This window comes from Mesoplodon mirus (assembly GCF_964341445.2).
Source record: "Mesoplodon mirus genome assembly, chromosome: 12".
Taxonomy (NCBI): domain Eukaryota; kingdom Metazoa; phylum Chordata; class Mammalia; order Artiodactyla; family Ziphiidae; genus Mesoplodon; species Mesoplodon mirus.
Window position 1 is genome coordinate 62,804,842 of NC_138988.1, and position 18,263 is coordinate 62,823,104.

General features: G+C 43.7%; 2 protein-coding genes across 3 annotated transcripts in view; both read right to left on the reverse strand.

Annotated features, from left to right (window-relative positions):
- Positions 1–44: 44 nt before the first annotated feature.
- Positions 45–12,691, reverse strand: BAG2 (BAG cochaperone 2). The gene is made up of 3 exons (XM_082639280.1): positions 11,979–12,691; positions 2,925–3,034; positions 45–1,480 (listed from the first exon to the last, which is right to left on the reverse strand). Exons 1-3 carry the CDS (start codon positions 12,089–12,091, stop codon positions 1,068–1,070), a joined length of 636 nt encoding a protein of 211 aa, XP_082495406.1. The 5' UTR covers positions 12,092–12,691; the 3' UTR covers positions 45–1,067.
- A 229-nt stretch (positions 12,692–12,920) lies between these two features.
- Positions 12,921–18,263, reverse strand: part of ZNF451 (zinc finger protein 451) — an 89,989-nt gene continuing 84,646 nt past the window's right edge. Inside the window, exons 15-16 of one of the 2 annotated variants that reach the window (XM_082639468.1) lie at positions 16,474–16,541; positions 12,921–13,237 (exon numbers count right to left, since the gene is read on the reverse strand). In XM_082639468.1, the coding sequence (XP_082495594.1) occupies positions 16,495–16,541 (47 nt within the window). In that variant the 3' untranslated portion in view covers positions 12,921–13,237; positions 16,474–16,494. Of the gene's footprint in view, positions 13,238–14,427; positions 16,542–18,263 lie in introns of those variants that run through there. The other variant, XM_082639467.1, reaches the window with a different exon arrangement.

Consider the following 18,263-nt stretch of genomic DNA (forward strand, 5'->3'; position numbering starts at 1 on the left):
TTCATATTTAATATTAGAAAAAAATGCTCAGTGCTGAAAAACTCTCAGTGAAACAGCTACTTTTTAATTATTGAAGACAGTATAAATTGATATAACTCTTATACAAAAAAACTTTGGAAACGTATCAGGCCATGAAAATGTATATACCCTTTGACCCAGTAAAACCCATTGCTGGGAATTTATACAAAGAAAATCAAAAACAAACGAAAGAAGGAAAAAGCTCTATGTACACAAATATGTTGCAGTAATAAGCAACAAACTGGAAACAACCTAGATGTCCAGTAAGGGGAATGGGTAAATTGTACAACTACATGGAATAGAGGTTCTTAAGTTGAGAATTAAAAGCGGACTTTAAAACGGTATTTAATTTTTCCTTTTAAAGGCAAGTTACAACATTGTATTTCTGTAATGATTAAAAATTTAAAGAAATGATGCATTTGGAAAAAGATGAAGTGGATATACCGTATACAGTTCAGAGTGGTAAAATTAGAGGTGAAGTTTCTACATTTTATGTCATGTTTTCACGTATTATCAAGAAGTACATTCATATTATGAGATGCATAAATGTTTAAGTTCAAAATAATTTGATATAGATGTCTAAAAAACCTGTTGAATGAAAGAGAAGACACAGGGAAGGTTCCCTTCCATAATTCCAAGCTCACTGCTTGGCTCACAGCAGATGCTTGGTCAGTGTGTGCCCGTGTGTCTTTGCAGACAAAGCCCAGGAGAGAACCATAATGCTTTTACCCCTAGCTGAGCACTTATTTCCCCCACATATTAAGTGTTCATCCACAGAATAGTAAAATATAGATATAGATATAGATATGAGGTGCTAGAGATCCTAGTACAAGACAAGAATTCAATCTAAAAACTTCTAGAAAGGTAATCAAAATATTTCTAGTTTTAATTGTTATTCACAAACTAACAACACTGAGATATTTTCCTCGTCGGAAACAACTATCAGTATCAAATGAGTTGTTATGTCTAACAAACAGAACTAGTTATCACTTAAGATAGTACGTTATCATTTTTATGTGATTATTTATAAGGGCTCTTAGGTTGGAACACTAGTTGAATCTGCTTTCAGTGTTTTGTAGCAGGGTTTTGGAAGCAGCCCCTTTAGAATGCTCCAGCAGCTTGATGGCCTTGTCAGAGTTTTCAATGTTCCTAAGCAGGGTCTCTAGTCTTCTCTTAATTTTCTTCTGATCCTCGAGAGCACAGCCGATCACGATGGACTGGAACTTCTGATCCACCGGCCCCGCAGGCACCTCAGAGGAACACGCGCTGTACAGCGACATCAGGTGACTCTTGGCATTTCCCAGATCATCCAGAAACTTACTGACCACCTCATCAATGACCCTGGTGGCGTGCTTGAGGGACTCCTGCTGCTGGGCGTTCCTAATTGTTTCTACTGAAACTTCCACAGTCAGGGTTCGTCCCATCAGACGGTTTGCAGTCAGATTTAATTCTTCTCTTTCTCCTAATCATGAAAAGTTTGAAATATCAATCAAGATGAGACATACACGCATCTATGTCAAGAACACTAAGGCATTTTTGTGTGGCTGAATCTATCCTGTGAGCACCTATGAATTTCTTAAAGATACAAGTTAAAACTACAGCAATAAGATTAATTTATAAAGAGTATCAGATTGGACGCCAGATGACTCTGCGGTTGTCACGTCTGCAGAAGCTGGGGCAGGTGTGCGTCTGTACCTGGGGCTTTGTGCTGGTTAGAGCAGGAGACTGGATGCCCTGGAGCTACATGAGGATGTGCATTAGAGGAGGGAGATAACTTTCCCTTTACCTTTCTGAGCTTTTGGCTGAGACCCTCCTGTAATAAGACAGATTAACAAGAAAAAAACCCAGAAGCTTGTTGACATGTATACCCCATGTATATACATGGGAGATCCCCAGGGAAACTGAGTAACTCCCTGAGATGGCCCAGCCTCCACCCAAAATACCCTCAGCTAGAGAAGGTGAGGAGGGAGGGAGGCAAGTTCTGGAGGTTCCCAGAAAAGGCACGATAGACAAAGGTAGGGTTCTTATGTAGATTCAGTAGGTGCCTTCTCCACTGGTGAAAGCTTCTTGTAATTTAGTCATCCTCCTCTTCCTGGTAGAAAGGGAGACACCCTTACAAATGATTTCCTTTACAAAATGTAAATTTCCCTTACAAAACAGTGACTTCTACTGTTTTCAGAGCTCCTCCTCCTGTGTCTGCAGTTTCTCAAAAATAGTTCGGAATAATCCTTAGGCCAGAGAGGCATATTTTGGGGCCTCACATTCTGTGTGCGTATCAGAATACAGTGCCCCGATTCTGGCTGAAAAAAGCCATGACACGGGAGGAAAAGCTGGCCTCAAAATGAGGCACTGACTTCATCCCCTCCAGACTAATTTAGGCCAGTAGTCTGAGCCTTGGCCAGCATGAAGAGGGTGCTGGGTTATCATTTCACTATTTATATGGAAATCAGCAACCTGTCCTGCTCTGTAACCTCCTTCCCAATTCACTGCTCTATGGCCAGGGCAGTGAAGAGACAGACTAGATCTTGACCCCTCTGAGGATGTGTGACAGTGTGGGTCTGGCCGGGATGCACACTTAACCACACCAGCTGCTAGGCCCACAGGCCGGTCCTGTGCAGCCCCAGGGGAGCCCGGTTAGGAGGAGCACTGCCCACTGGTGCAGAGCATCACAGGCCACCCGGCCCTCCTGTGGAACGGGGTTCAGTGGGTCCATAATCTGTTCTCTCTGCCTTTCTCCCCTTCCCCTCTGTACGTTACACCTCCATTCATCTCCTTTTGTCTTCTCTGCTGCCGACCTTGTGCCCGTTTCCTCTGCTGTCACATCCTGCCCGGCCCGTCTCTGCTGGGCTGGAGGAGCGGCTCTGCGGCACCCCTGCCGCCCCCCCGGCCCCTGGAGGGGCCCTCACCGTCGCTGATCTGCCGCATGTCCTGGCTGTTCTGGATGCTGTGGATCATCTCCAGGAGGACCTCCTTCTCCTGCTCCACAGCCGTGGCCGCTTCCCGAAGAGCCTCCACCCTGCAGAGTGCGGGGGACAGGACAGTTACTGGAGGGAAGCCGCGTCTTCCTCATCTCTCCACTGCTCAGTCCAGCTCAGGTGTAACGACGATTAGGAACACTTCCCCAAAACTCTTTACTCCTTTTTATTTTTTATTCTGTAATTGTTTTCTTTTTAATCCACTTGCCCTGTGGTTCCCAGTTTCCTCCCCGCTCTCAGGGCACTCATTCTATTCAGTGTTTATCGATTTGTATTCGTTTTTACAAAAAAAATCTGTACTCATGTACTTGTCTATTTTCAATTTACTTATATCTCACCGTTTCTTTCTTCACTCAGCAGCATACTTTATTAAGAATCACCAGGTTCCCGTGTCCGTCACCTGATCTGCCCTCCCTGGCCCAGCAGAGACACGCCCTGTCCCCCAGCTTCTGCTCACAACCCATCCACGAGTACCCTTCCCCTTATGGCCCTGATGAGAGGATCCACCCCAGCGTGGCACTGCTGAGACACAGGGTGTGTGGACTGTCATCTGACTCCACCCTGCATTGTTCTCCAGAATGGCCAGACCAGGAGTCCCTGTGTCCTGACAGCCCTACCAGCATGCAGCATCTCCCAACTTTCTAACCATCTGTTGCCAGGCTAACAAGTGATAGACATGTCAGTACTTAACCTGCACTTCTTTCATTGCTAATAATTTTGGACATCTCTTTGTATCCTTGTGACCTTGTTCACAACCTTTTCCTATTTTTTAAACTGGGGTTACTGTCCTCTTGGTGATTTGGTGACAGACACTGTGACCATCTTCTCCCATCCTACCCTATATGATCTGTGTCTGGGAGGTCCTTCACTGAACAGAGCGCCTTATTCTGAAGTGAAAAGTAAAAAGATCCATCTTTTCTTGGTTTTGTTTTGCCTTGGCTCATGCTGTGAAGTTTTGTTTCAGGTCCTCCCATCCCTAGGTCAGGACATACTTTTCTACATCTCCTTCTATTAACTTGATTGTTTCACTTTTCTCATACTTATGTCTTAATTCATCTAGAATCCACCTCTGTATATGGTTAGGTAAGGATTTAACCATCTTCCCCAACACTGTGCACCCCAAATCCATCTTTCCCTCAATGATTTGTAGATTGTCTGCCTCTGAAATCTCTATTCCATCCAGTAGTATTTTGACTGTTCTTACACCAACACCCATTTCTTAAAAATAGCACCAGCTTTGTTTGTGAGATGCCTTAGTATCTGGTAGACCAGTCCTCTAATCTTTTTTAAATTTATTTTTGGCTGCATTGGGTCTTCATTGATGAGCGTGGGCTTTCTCTAGTTGTGGTGAGCGGGGGCTACTCTTCCTTGCGGTGCGCAGGCTTCTCATTGTGGTGGCTTCTCTTGTTGCGGAGCACAGGCTGCAGGTGCGCGGGCTTCAGTAGTTGTGGCACACGGGCTCAGTAGTTGTGGTGCACGGGCTTAGTTGCTGCGCGGCACATGGGATCTTCCCGGGCTAGGGCTCAAACCCGTGTCCTCTGCATTGGCAGGCAGATTCTTAACCACTGTACCACCAGGGAAGTCCCCAGCCCTCTAATCTTTAAAAGTAACATAGCTATTTCGACTTTTATTCCTCCATAAACTCTAAAGTAAGTTTATTGGGTTTCTCAAAAAACTGGAATAAATTAGACACCTTTAGAACATTGTCAGTTCCTCTAAGGGTGTCTCCTTCATCCAGACCCTCCTCTACGTTCTTTATTAGAGTTTTGAAGTATTCTTGATGGTAGTCTTACAGACTCTTCTAAGTGTTTTGAGTATTTTGGATATTGTTACTATTGTGAATAATATATTTACATATATACTACATTTTATAGTTGACTATTGTTGATTAGAGAAATGCTGTTTTTGGTAGGTTCACGTCATAACTGGCAACCTTCATTTACACTTATTCATTTTTAATGTTTTTTTAATTTCTATTAGTTCTTCTGGATTGATGATCATTTCATCTACAAAAAATGAAAATTCTCATCTCTTCCTTTTCAATTCTATCAGCTCCTATTTTTCTTTCTTATATAGCACTGACTAAAGTCCTCCTGTGCGATATTCAACAGTGGCACTAAGAGAGGGCATCTTTGTCTTTTCCCGAATTTAAAGAGAACGCTTCTGTAGGTTTTTGGTGTAAAGCCCTGATAACCCTGCAACTATACACACATGCACTTACTACACAGACACACAAACACAACCAGTGACTAAAGAACAAGGCTGTGAAATTACGAGAGCGAAAGAAAAGAAAATCCTGTGTGTTTAAAGTGCTGTTTCCAGGGCACTTTCTTGTTTTTTTATTACACCACAACTAAATAAGTTGCCAAGTGTTGCAAAATAAATAGTGACAGACCTACCTCCAGTACTCAGATGCTCTTGGAAACACAGATCACAAGGAGATCTAATCCCGTGTCTTCCTGGGCACGTGTTCTAGCATGTGTTCCTGCCACATGAGGAGGCCCTCACCCCAACCACACACGCGCCTTTTCCCCTACAGGCACCCACCTGTTATCCCCCAAAATAGCACCGACACACTGTACAGTCACAGGGTCTCGATTCTCAAGATACTAAATACATTGTTGGATTCTGTGTTTATAAGAGCCAGTAGAAGCAAAGAGCTCGTAAGAATCTTATGTGACAAATTTGGCTGGAAAACACAATCAAAACCAACATTCTATAAAACAGTAAACACACAGCATCAGGCTGCCTTCCAGCCCTATTCACTATGTGCTAACACATTTCACACGAGCGGACTCTCAGGGCCCGGGACACATGAAAAGGGGTCAGGTTGTCACTAACATGAAACATTTGTGCAAAAACACAAACGTGACTCTAGTATTTAAATGGCACAGATGAGTCATTTGATTGGTAAATGAGATGATGCTGAAAGAAGAGATTAATTTTCCAGCACTCCTGAGTTTATATTCAAAATGTAAGATGATAGAGAATTGTTACTCTAAAGAAGAACGCTCCACTTATGATAATAACTTATACTAGTAAGTTCATGAAGTTAACAAGAAAATCGTTTGAAAGGAGACACTCTAGAAAAAATATAATAAATCTGTCATATAAAGAAGATATTTTGGGGCTTCCCTGGTGGCGCAGTGGTTGAGAGTCCGCCTGCCGATGCAGGGGACACGGGTTCGTGCCCCAGTCCGGGAAGATCCCACATGCCGCGGAGCGGCTAGGCCCGTGAGCCACGGCCACTGAGCCTGCGCGTCCGGAGCCTGTGCTCCACAATGGGAGAGGCCCGCATACCGCAAAAAAAAAAAAAAAAAAAAAGATATTTTGTCATTAAATGAGACCAAATATAGAGGAAATTAGATGGAACTTTTATTTTTTTTCCCACAAGGCTAGAAATTGCCAGGGCATTTTCCCTGCGAAAAACAGATTTCATCTTTTATAGAACTTCTTATATATGATTTTATGTAAACCTTTTTCATTTCATAGCAAAGGTAAAATTTCATTCTTCAGGACGTAAAGATTCCCAGGGGTTTTTTGGCATCTTGGCCCTTTCATCTTCTGTCCCCTGCTTCCTGAACATTCTTTATCCCTGGCCCACGTCTACTGAGTGATCCTTTTTCAAAACCCAATCCTTCTGGCAGGAACTGTTTCCTTAGCAGCTTCCTCCTTCCCCTCCCTTGAGGCCGTCAATACTACATCTGCCTAGTGTATGGACATCACATGCTTAGTTTTTTCTTTTAAAAAGCTGAACCTACATCTCTACTTAGTTTGCTTAAGTCATATTTATCAGCTATTGGTCTCCTTAGATTCATTTCATATACACATCTTTTTGTCTACATTAGTTCTAGAAAACTGTTAGCCATTAAACCTTCAAATATTTCCCACCTGCCCTTCTATGATTTCTCCTGGAACTCTGTTCAGAGGCGTGTTGGACCATCTCACTTTATCCTTCACGTTCTTAACACATCACTTGACAACACTCCTTGGCAGAGGCGGGCAGCTCTGTTTTTACCAGCAGATCCTGCAAGAGCTACATGTCCAAATTGGGAAAAAACTGATCCTCACGGCAAGGCTGGCCCGGGCTGTGCTCCTGGAAAACTCTCTGCATGAAATCACAACTAAGCTTTAACAGAGAGAACCTGTGCTCAGAATGTTCCCGCGAGGACAAATGTGGAGCGCACGCATCCTCAGCTGGTCCCCGGGGCCCAGAGATCGCAGCCTGGGGACCAAGGGACAAGGTGCTGGGAGGTGGTCTCCCAGGCCAGCCACCCCGGCACGTGCTCCGTGCCACGTGCGAGGACTGCAAGGGCCTCAGTCCTGCCGCTCAAGCCAGCGCTGCTGCCACTTACCAGCTGAGTGACTTCGAGTAGTAACTTAACATTCTCTTTGCCTCAATTTCCTCATTTACAAAACGGGGATCATGAGATGCTGGGTGTGACTGAATGAAGTAAAGCAGGTCAAGAGTTTAACACAGTGACTGACAGCATTGACTAAACAAGCTATGAGTTAATAGAGACGCAGTACCCATGGATACGGATGGCCAACTCCTACACCATTTTATAGAAAAGATTTGAGCATCTGTGGCTTCTGGTACCCCACGGGCCCTGGAACCAATCCCTGCAGACACGGAGGGACCACTGCATGCAGTCCATGCCCAGAACTGGTGCCTTGAACGCTAGCTTCCTGGTCGTTATTACATGCTTACCATTATGAACTCAGGCTTGTAAATAACAAGAAATTGTGCTTTCATCAAAAGGGGAAATGGCAAATGGACTTATTTCAAAGAAATTACTTCTAAAACAGGTTCTTAAAATCATAGTCCTGTTTCTTATTCAAAATTCTTGTATCAAAAGAATACTACAGGGACTTCCCTGGTGGTGCAGTGGTCTCCAGTGCAGGAGACACGGGTTCGAGCCCCGGTCCAGGAAGATCCCACATGCCACGGAACAATTAAGCCCGGGCGCCACAACTACTGAGCCTGCACTCCAGAACCCACGAGCCATAACTATTGAGCCCGCATGCCTAGAGCCTGTGCTCCGCAACTAGAGAAGCCACCGCAACAAGAAGCCCGCGCACAGCAACAAAGAGTAGCCCCCACTCGCCGCAACCAGAGAAAGCCCGCGCACAGCAACGAAGACCCAACGTGGACAGGAGAGGGGAGGGGACGGGAGGGGAGGAGAGGGGAATAAGAAAGAATACTACAAAGATCACTTATATTTTGGGCAAGGTTAAGATTTTGAAGGGTTCCCTAATCATCACCAAAATGATAAATTACATTCACTACTGAGACACTCTGGTGTAAAAAAGGGTCTAGGCTTTAGTGTCAGGAGCTACTCATGAGCAGGATGGCCTCAGACCGGCCACTCAGTCCCTCTGGACTGGATTCGCTCGCTTCTAAAGGAGGGAACATATGTCCTCCTCCTGCCTCAGAGGGTTTTGGAAGGTTCACATGACAATGTCTACAAGAAGTAATCTTTTAAATTACAGGCTCTTATACAATATTAACTATGGTGCCATCTTGTCTTGTGGCTCCTGGGACGTTGGTGCAGTGAAACTGTCAGCTAAATGACCACATCCGCCCTTGCCCCATCCTTCATTCCTTGGCTGCCATGGAAGCCATGGTGACTGGCTGATGGCGGGGGAGGAAGCCACAACAGGACGAGTTTGGGGACATGTGAACAGCTGGTCTCCCAGTCCTGTCGTTCCCCTCGGCTGTTCTCCACACCCCACGTCCCAAGCATCTTCACCACCATCGAGAGCCTTCAGGGGCCACTCTACACCCTGCACAGAACAGGTGTTCAATAGTCCCTGAGATCACGGACTCAGGGACACCAATCTAAGTGGAATTTTCACCTCTTTCAGTAAAATCATATACTATCCCTACATTTTTGAAATACGACATACTTTACTCTAAGAAAATTCAGGCATAAAGTATTAAGCTCTATAGCCAGTCTTCCTGGGTTCCAGCTGTGTGACCTTGGATGGGTCATTTAACTTCTCAAGCCTCAATTTCCTGCCTGAAGAACAGAGGTGACGGTAATTTCCACAAAGGCACGGGGCCTGCAGAGTCAGTGCTCATTAACTAAATAACTGTTAGTGGGTATCATTTATGAATTATGATTACTGTTAAATTAGTAACAATCTAAGCAAAGTGTTTAGAGCCACTGACAAGTGGAAAAATCAGACACCATTTGAATTGGTCATGAAAACCGGGAGAGAAAGGCATCACCTTTTTAGGAGGAAGGAAAAAAGGAGGTGAGCCGGCGTCAAAAAAGAAAGGCTAGTGTCGTGCTAACATATTAGAAACAAATGGAGTTTCTTTAATGATTTCTCAGATGCTGCCAAACACCTGAAAGCACTTTAAACACCATGGACATCAGTTTACAAGGCAGGTCATAAAGCATTGAGCATAATTCTATTTTCAGTTTCATATAGAAAAAGGTCTGCCACAATTGACAAAACTAGTACAGTGGGGGAACAGTAAACACCAGCTTCCAGGTACAGCCTGTAATTTTCACCCTACTTAGTACCCTGCCATCCTCAATATGAAATTAAACTATTAGATAAGATGACACATGAATGTCATGTTTTCTTTTTAAACTTGATCTTATAGGCATGATTCTATCAATAGTTTCTTTTTTAAAAAATTTTATTTATTTATTTATTTATTTATTTATTTGGCTGCCTTGGGTCTTTGTTGCTGTGCACAGGCTTTCTCTAGTTGTGACAAGCGGGGGCTACTCTTCTTTGTGGTGCACGGGCTTCTCATTGCAGTGGCTTCTCCTGTTGCAGAGCATGGGCTGTAGATGCACGGGCTTCAGTAGTTGTGGCACACAGGCTTAGCTGCTCCACGGTATGTGGGATCTTCCTGGACCAGGGCTCGAACCCGTGTCCCCTGCATTGGCAGGCGGATTCTTAACCACTGCCCCACCAGGGAAGCCCGGCATCACTTTTTTTTTAAAGGAAGAAACAAAGCTCACAAAAGTCTAAAATTACTAGAAAAGGCCCTAAAATGAACAATTAGACACATATTAATCTTTCTTAGCTCAAGGGTTAATTCAGCAAGTTATTATTTAATCACTTGCACATGGTAATCAGAATTCACTTTACATTAATGAAGCATTAGAATAATATTCAAAACCAGAGGCTTCCTTTTAAAGATGAGTACTTGACTGCTTCTGTACCTACCCTATGTGAGGCACCAAGTTTGAGGAAAGTGAATCAGCTTGAAGAAAGGAGGGGGCAGCATCCCACCTGTTCCTTTAAGAAAACATCCCTTCTTTCTAACTAGGGGAGAGAGACCCCTGAAATGGTTGAGAACATGCCCTCAAAGTTCTAGAGACCGGAGGAGATGCTGAGGCACTTGTTTCGCTGCTACATAAAAAGAAATCATAATCTTCCCAGGCACACTCAGGAGCTCTAGTTTTGCTCCATCTGGTCCAGCTTGTTTCATCATGCCTCATTCCAAGCAGGACCCCTCTATTACTCTCTATGAAATCATGGTGGTGGAGAACTTATTTTCTGAGAAGACGTCGTTTCTTCCCATGATGATGATAATAATAATAATAATAAACACGTATATAATAATAAATGACAATTTAAACATATATATTAATAAATGATAATAAATTATTCACTTGGTTATTAATGTACTTTATTGGCAAACAGACCCCTTGTTTTGGTATATTAATCCAGGGAGATAAAGACATATATGCAATGCTTCTTAAAATTTTTGTCTTACGTACTCCCTTGCTCACCCAGGACCAGGTGAAAACTATGCGAAAAAAATTCCTTGTGGTTTCAGGGAGTTGTGGGCGCCTCAATATGATTTTCCTGTAACTACACTTGCACACAACTTACACAGTAACTTCAGTGACATAAACAGTTATAGGAAGTACATACCAGTTTTCATTCACTGTTAAAGGAAAAAAAGTATTTCCCAAATTTCTTAGAAATTATTTAGGAATTCCATACAAGCCAGCCACTAAAGAGTGCCCGTGGTGCCTGGTTCTACAGGAATTGACAGCACAGCCTGGAAAGAATTCAGGAGAAGAGCAGGAATGAGGTACTCAGAGCTCTCTCTGGGAAAACCGGCAGAACAGGCACTCAGAGAGATTTTCAGGAAAAATCTTAGGAACACATTCTTGCATCTTCCCAAACTCAGAAAAACACTCAAACCATTAAGGGAGACATCTGCTCCTGGTCAGCAGTAACCTGTCACCCAAATGCGCGCCTGAGTGCACGGGCCCTTCTCTAAAGTCACATTTCCGGGACCTCAGCGCCGGGACCGCCCCCCCAACTTCCCCCAGTGGAACAACTCACGCTCTCACCTTGCACGTGTTTATCGCAATGGGCACACTGATTACTTAATAACACCGTCATTAGTTAAGAAGGGAAAACTGACTCGTGTTCTTGGGCCAGTGACCAGCATTTGGAAGGTGTGAGCGGCGACCTGGAGAAGGGCCCCCCCCCCCACACACACACCCGGGCTGAAAGTGGCAGGTGGAGAGGACACGGGTCCTGCTCCTCTCCCGTCCTGGGATCAGATGGATTTTTATATTTTGCAAAGAAATCGATCATTCACAACGGGGACCACTAAACTGCCGCCTGTCTTAAAAATACACTATGGGAAAAGACTGGGCCGGAAACACCTGGCCCCCACACGGAACGTTCCAGAAGCTCTGCGGACGGCCGGTGTCACAGCCCCCATGTCGAGTAACGTACCCGTAACTTTCCCTTCTCGGTTCTCACGCTGCCGGTGCTCGGGTCTGGAGCCGCGAAGGAGCGTGGCCGCCGGAGCGTGCGGGGCCGCTGACCCAGAACACGGCCGCTCCTGTGAGGGGACCCACCGACCCAGCGCGGCCCTCCGCGGGGCCCGGGGCTGCCCAGCTCCCCTGCCAGCCGCTCCCCGCTGCCCGCGCGCTCCCTGCTCTCGGTCCCCGCGCGCCCTCCGCAGGCTCGGAGGGCCGGCCCGCGCACCTGAGCTCCAGCTGGTCCAGGCTCTCCAGCAGGCGGCTGGAGCGGTCGGCCATGGACGAGGAGCGGCAGAAGCGGCCCTCGTTGGCCTTGGCGCTGATCTTCGCCTGAGCCATCGGCGCCCGGCGGACGGCCCGAGATCACTGCCTTCCCCGCGCTCCACCCGCCTCTTCTGACGCGCCGCCCGCGAACCGGGGAACTGGGAACCGGGCGCGGGGGCACGAGAGCCGGCCGCTGCTCTGTCCGGCGCGGGCGGCCTCGAGGGCGGCGCAGCGGGGAGGCCTTGCTGGGCGCGGGGACGCGTCTCCGCCCCGAACACCGCCCGAGGCGGAGCCCGCGCCCCCGGCCCCGCCCCGCAGGGGCTCCAAGGGGAGCGGGCTTGGGCTGTGCTGGGGTGGAAAGGGCCCTTCATGCAACCGCGGCTCCTGGGCACTTTCCCGAGATGAGAACAAGGAGCCTGGGGGCCACAACTGAAGCTGATAGATGTACGGAGCAAGCTGAACCTCTTTTTTTTACACGCGCTCTCATGAAGGCATTTTTAATGACTTTCTTTTCTATTAAAAAGTTACCAGTTGGGACTTCCCTGGTGGTCCAGTGGGTAAGACTGTGATCCCAGTGCAGGGGGCCGGGGTTTGACGCCTGGTGGGGTAATTAGATCCCCATGCAGGCCGCAACTAAGAGTCCGCATGCTGCAAGAAAGATCCCGCCTGCCGCAACTAAGACCGGGGGCAGCCAAAATAAATAAAGTACCAAAAGAAAAGATGATTAAGAAAGGAATTTTGGGGCCTCCCTGGTGGCGCAGTGGTTGAGAGTCCGCCTGCCGATGCAGGGGATGCGGGTTCGTGCCCCGGTCTGGGAGGATCCCATATGCCGCGGAGCGGCTGGGCCCGTGAGCCATGGCCGCTGGGCCTGCGCTTCCGGAGCCTGTGCTCCGCAACGGGAGAGGCCACAACAGTGAGAGGCCCGCATACCGCAAAAAGAAAAAAAAAAAAAAAAAAGGAATTTTGGTAAAGCACTCACACGTTTAAAAAAAGTTATTGGTTGGAATTTGAGTGAAATAATAATTATTTAAGGCCGTTTCACACCCCACTTATTTAAATCTCCAGTTATGAGAAGACGCAGTAGACCACTTGGTCAGACACTATAAAGGTCGGTGAGTGGAATGGGGCCGGGAGTACAAAGATGTATCGACTTAAATACTTGCGCTTTGCTCCCATCTCATTATAGCTCTCTGCCTCCAAGGATGAGAATGTACAGGACACCTGAAATGGAGATAATAACAGTTTAAAGCTGCATCACAACCTTTAATCTGAGATCAAAGCCACTGAAATACTTGAACAGAGGTGAGGCCTTTAAGGCTGGATCCCAATTCCTCTGAACTCAATACTAATAAACTGTTGCTGTAGGAGATTATCTGACCTCATTAAATGTTTTGTCCTATCGTGACACCTGGAATCTTTAGACATTTTGTGAATGGTCTGAAAGTCTATCACGTAGCTTTGGAAACGTGCTGGACGCTCTTTCTCTCACACCCTAGACCCAGTGGGGTCCACCTTCAGAGAACACCCAGGCCCACTCCCACTTGCCTGTCCCCACTCCCCTACTCAGGTCTTGGCCAGCATCACTTCTCTCCTGCATCACCGCGATACCCTCCCACCTGGTCTTCCTGCTTCTGTTCTCATGTCTAGGCTCAGCACAGCAGCTACAGTCATCCTTCTAAATAAGGCGCATCACACCACTTCTCAGAAACCTTCAGCGGCCCCTCATTTGTGAAATGGGTAAAAGCTAAGGTCTTCAGAAGAGGCCTCAGAGGACTCCATCTCCTGCTGCTCTCTGAGCTCTTCCCGCTCACTCGCCTATTTTAGCCTTCTTGCTTTTCCATGGATGTTTCAAGCTCACTTCCAGACTTTTCACCTCCACCTACAGCTCCTCCCCATACACAATTGCTTGGCTCACTCCCTAGCCTTCAGGTCTTTGCTCAAGTTCACCAGAAGGACTCTGACCTCCCTATTACAAATAGCAAGCGCTCCCACCCCACCCCACCCCCATACTATCTTCCTCTTCCCTGTTTTCCTTCCCCATCTTGTCACCTCTCCCCCAGCTGTGCTCCAGAGAGGAGTGTAGGCGTTGTTTCGCTCACTGGTGTATCGCAAGTGCTTAGAACAGCCACTGACACACGGTAAGTACTCAATAAATACTTTGTGAGTGAATGAATAAATGAATTGTTTCAAAGAAATCTAAAAGAAAAAAATGATGGAAAAAAAAGCTCTTTAAATTGAGGCCCAGCCGATTGAGTCTCCCAGCTGCACTTGCCCAAGGGTGTCCAGAACAGTCCCTGTGCCTTGTTCTTGGGAGAGGCCAGAGTGGAGGGCCAGGTCGTCAGGGGGACAAGGAGTAGGAGAAAGGGCTGGTCTGGTAGGATACCAAGCATCCAGAAAGAAAAAAAAAAAGCTTCTTAACCGAGATATTTTTATTTAAGACAGACAATGATACCACCAACCAGATACTATCAGTACATTATCTACATATCCTTTTTAAAATAAACATTATGTTATCCATCATTGCTTCGACAAAAGTTGTTATTCAGGTATAAAAATAAGGAATCACAATAAAAACTTTTTAAAAGAAAAACTCACAATAAAATAAAAAAATGAATAAAAACAAACAGGTAAGCATCACTGTCAATGTTAGAAACATTTACTCTTGATAATATTCCCCGTAACTTTCTGTAACATCCAGACTACCTCTCCTCCTTGTGTCTAAATTAACTTCAAATTATCAAGTAATTTAAAAGTGATTTTTAATTGCTTAATAAGTAGAAATAGAATCAGTGACAATTATTAATTAAAACATTTAACAACCCAGTTACCTTATTTAAAGGATCATGATGAATTATCCCTTTGCTGTCATATGAAAAGCCTCGGTTACTCTTGACCACAGACACCACACAAGCGTCCTAATAGAACACAGGCTGCATCCCACCTGTGTGTGGCACCTTCCCTACATCTGCTGGACCGCTCTTCTTTCTGGAACACTCTTTCTGCTCCTCACTACTGAGCAAGCTCCTGCAGATGTCTTTAAGGTCCGGCTCCATGACTACCACCCAAAGCCTTAACTACTCTAACAAACAAATTAAAAATACAATGTGGTCACTTTGGAAAAATGACTAGTACATTCTCAAGCTATGATGTGTACTTAAAAAAAAATGCAAGCAGGTAGGACAGAACTGGCAGCTTAAGAAATAAAAACACAAATTGGTTTCCAATGTGGATTGAAAAGACTATATAATAATAATAAAAAAAAATAGTAATACTATTTCACGCTAAACTATCTAGTTACAGAGAAAGACCAAAGTTCTAGCCATGATATATTTTTTTTCTGTCTTAAAGAAAAATTTATATTTACAGAAAATTTTAAGTTTGGTAAGTAATTACTACTCGAAATTTTTAGGGATGACATTTCTGGGTCAAATAACATGAAGCATATACACAAAGATTGTATGACAAGCTGCTTCTTAGTCTCCTAATTAGGTAACATTTTTTATTATTCACAATGTGGCCTCAACATTTAAAAATTAAATATTTAATACCAACTATAGGAAACTGACATTTTAATGAATAACTAAAATGAAGATACCTCCATATGAAATAAAAATTTTTAAGGGTTAAGGAAGATTACTCCTGAGTAGACTTTCAACATTATTTTCTGAAGAATACTATGTTTACACAAATATATATATATAAAAGGACTAATATTATTAAAAATATGCCTAATTCTATGCAAATATTTTTTACATCATTCCCTTTAAACAGTAGATAATACAAGTCACATAAAAGTCTAAGCAGGTAAAAGGAATGGCAAAAGTTTCTTTTCACTATTTTCAAAGAAAAAAATGTTTTTATTCCAGCAATATGCAGCTCTAATTAAAGCAGGGATATACATATGAGTGAAACCCACAAAGAACACTGCTGATAAAATTTTTCATCCCTTTCCATGATCAGTTTCCATTACTCTCTCCCAATAATCATAAACAAAGATCTCAAAGGTATTATATATTAGTGCCACATGAGAAGTAGAATTTACAGAAAAAGTGAGCTATGACAGCTTTATTTATATTCATTTTCACTCCTAAAAAAATAAACTAGAATCATCTGTATAGTACAAATAAAATTAAAGAACCAATTCTATTTGGGAAACATATGAACAATAGTTAAGGGCTTTTCTAATTTTTAATTCTTGTAACCTAAATATATGAATTCAAAGTTAACTGGGAAACATGATACCTATATTAGAATACATGATTTGTATTTGCATTAACATGTATTCTATTCCTCTATACATTTTTGCAAAATAGCACAAAAATACAAAGCAATATCAGATTTTGAACATATGAAAGCAAAAATAAGTTTTCAAGTACATTTGTACTGGTAGATTTCTGATCTCCTTTAGAAAACAAACTCAAGAATTCATTATCCTGAGTCTCTTCAAGGCCACTTACGCTGTGTGGTAATATCTTTAATTACATTTCCTCAAGACTTCTTCTAATCGCTTCTTCTAATTCCACATCTGCATTAAAAAAACATAGAATTTTGATATTTAGGGCAGAAAACTAATAAAGATGTGTTTTATGTAAGTCTCATCAACTACATCTATATTTTCAGGAAGGAAAGGAAATACAAATTGGAGAAACTGAGGGTAACTTGGCAGTTTCTTCATCATAAAATATGACTATTTTGACATACGAGAATCTGAATATAATCTCAAACTGAATTATAATATATCTGAGCTTAATTATGCTAAGAAACTTGTACGTAATTTCCATTGAGGGACGTAGAAAGTCAACAAACTTCTAGAATCACTAACAGGTAATCACCAGACTCAACGTGGAAAATGAGTATGTATTTCCAAAAAGATTTGAAGTAATGCATATAAGACTTAAAGCAGAAATAGAAAGCCAAAACCATGAAATGGCAAAATCTCAAAGGCTATTAAAATTTTAGTTTTAAGCTTTCTAGTATCTAAGGCAAAGAGTCAAACTCATGGCTATATAATGTCCTCTGAGAAGCATATACACATATACACTCACTGAACAAATATTTATTGAATGCCCACTGTATACCAGGCACAGAATACAACAATGAACAAGACTGACATTCTTGTGTTCCCAGGTCTTTTTCTCCATTTCCCAAGAATGATACTAAGGTCCAAGAGGGTGGAACTAGGTGTCAGTTTCTTGGCCTTCAGTAGTTTCTCACACCAGATTTATCTCATCCTGTCCAGTCCATGGTCTCCCACAGCCTACTTGGTTCACAGACACTAGTAATTCTTCTAAGATATAGCTGCATCTTCCTCTGAGCTGGGGCACTAGTGTTATGTAGTTGGCAATTTAAAACACTACAAGCTACTCTACACTGTATTAAGCTAGATTCTGGGTCAGTGAGTTGCCCTAAGATGAATTCAAAGGGATGAAGAAATGCACAGAAAAGCCAAGATGCTCTTAGCAAAGAAGAAAAAGGTGACAAGATTTATTTTATGAAAACTTATTACAAAGTTACAGTAATTAAGAGTGTGGGGGGTTTCCCTGGTGGCGCAGTGGTTGAGAGTCCGCCTGCCGATGCAGGGGACAGGGGTTCGTGCCCCGGTCCAGAAAGATCCCACATGCCGCGGAGCGGCTAGGCCCGTGAGCCATGACCACTGAGCCTGCGCGTCCGGAGCCCATTGCTCCACAACGGGAGAGGCCACAACAGTGAGAGGCCCGCGTACCAAAAAAAAAAAAAAAGAGTGTGGTACCAGTGTAAGAACAGATGAACACACCAAAGGAACAGCATAGACAGCTCAGAAACAGACTCATGCATATATGGAAACTTGACTGATGACAAAGGTGGTGCTGCAGAAAGGTGGGGAAAGATGATATTCTTAACAAATGGCCAACTGGTAGGCCATAAGGAAAAAAATTAACATTTACCTCTACCTTATGGAATATACAAAAATACATTTCAGATTTACTGTATATTTACTATATAATTGTGAAAGGCAAAACAACAAAGTTTCTAGAAGATAATACATGGGAATATCTTCATGACCTTAGTGTAGGGAAAGATTTATTAAATAGGATTCAAAAAACATGAAAAAGAATCGTACTTTGGAATGTATTAAAAGTACTTTTATCCATCAAAAGCACCATTAAGTGAGTAAAAAGACAAGACAGAGTGAGAGAAAATATTTGCAATACATGGATCTTGTTTGTACCCAGAGAGAACTAAAAGATTTTCAACCCAGGAAAATCAA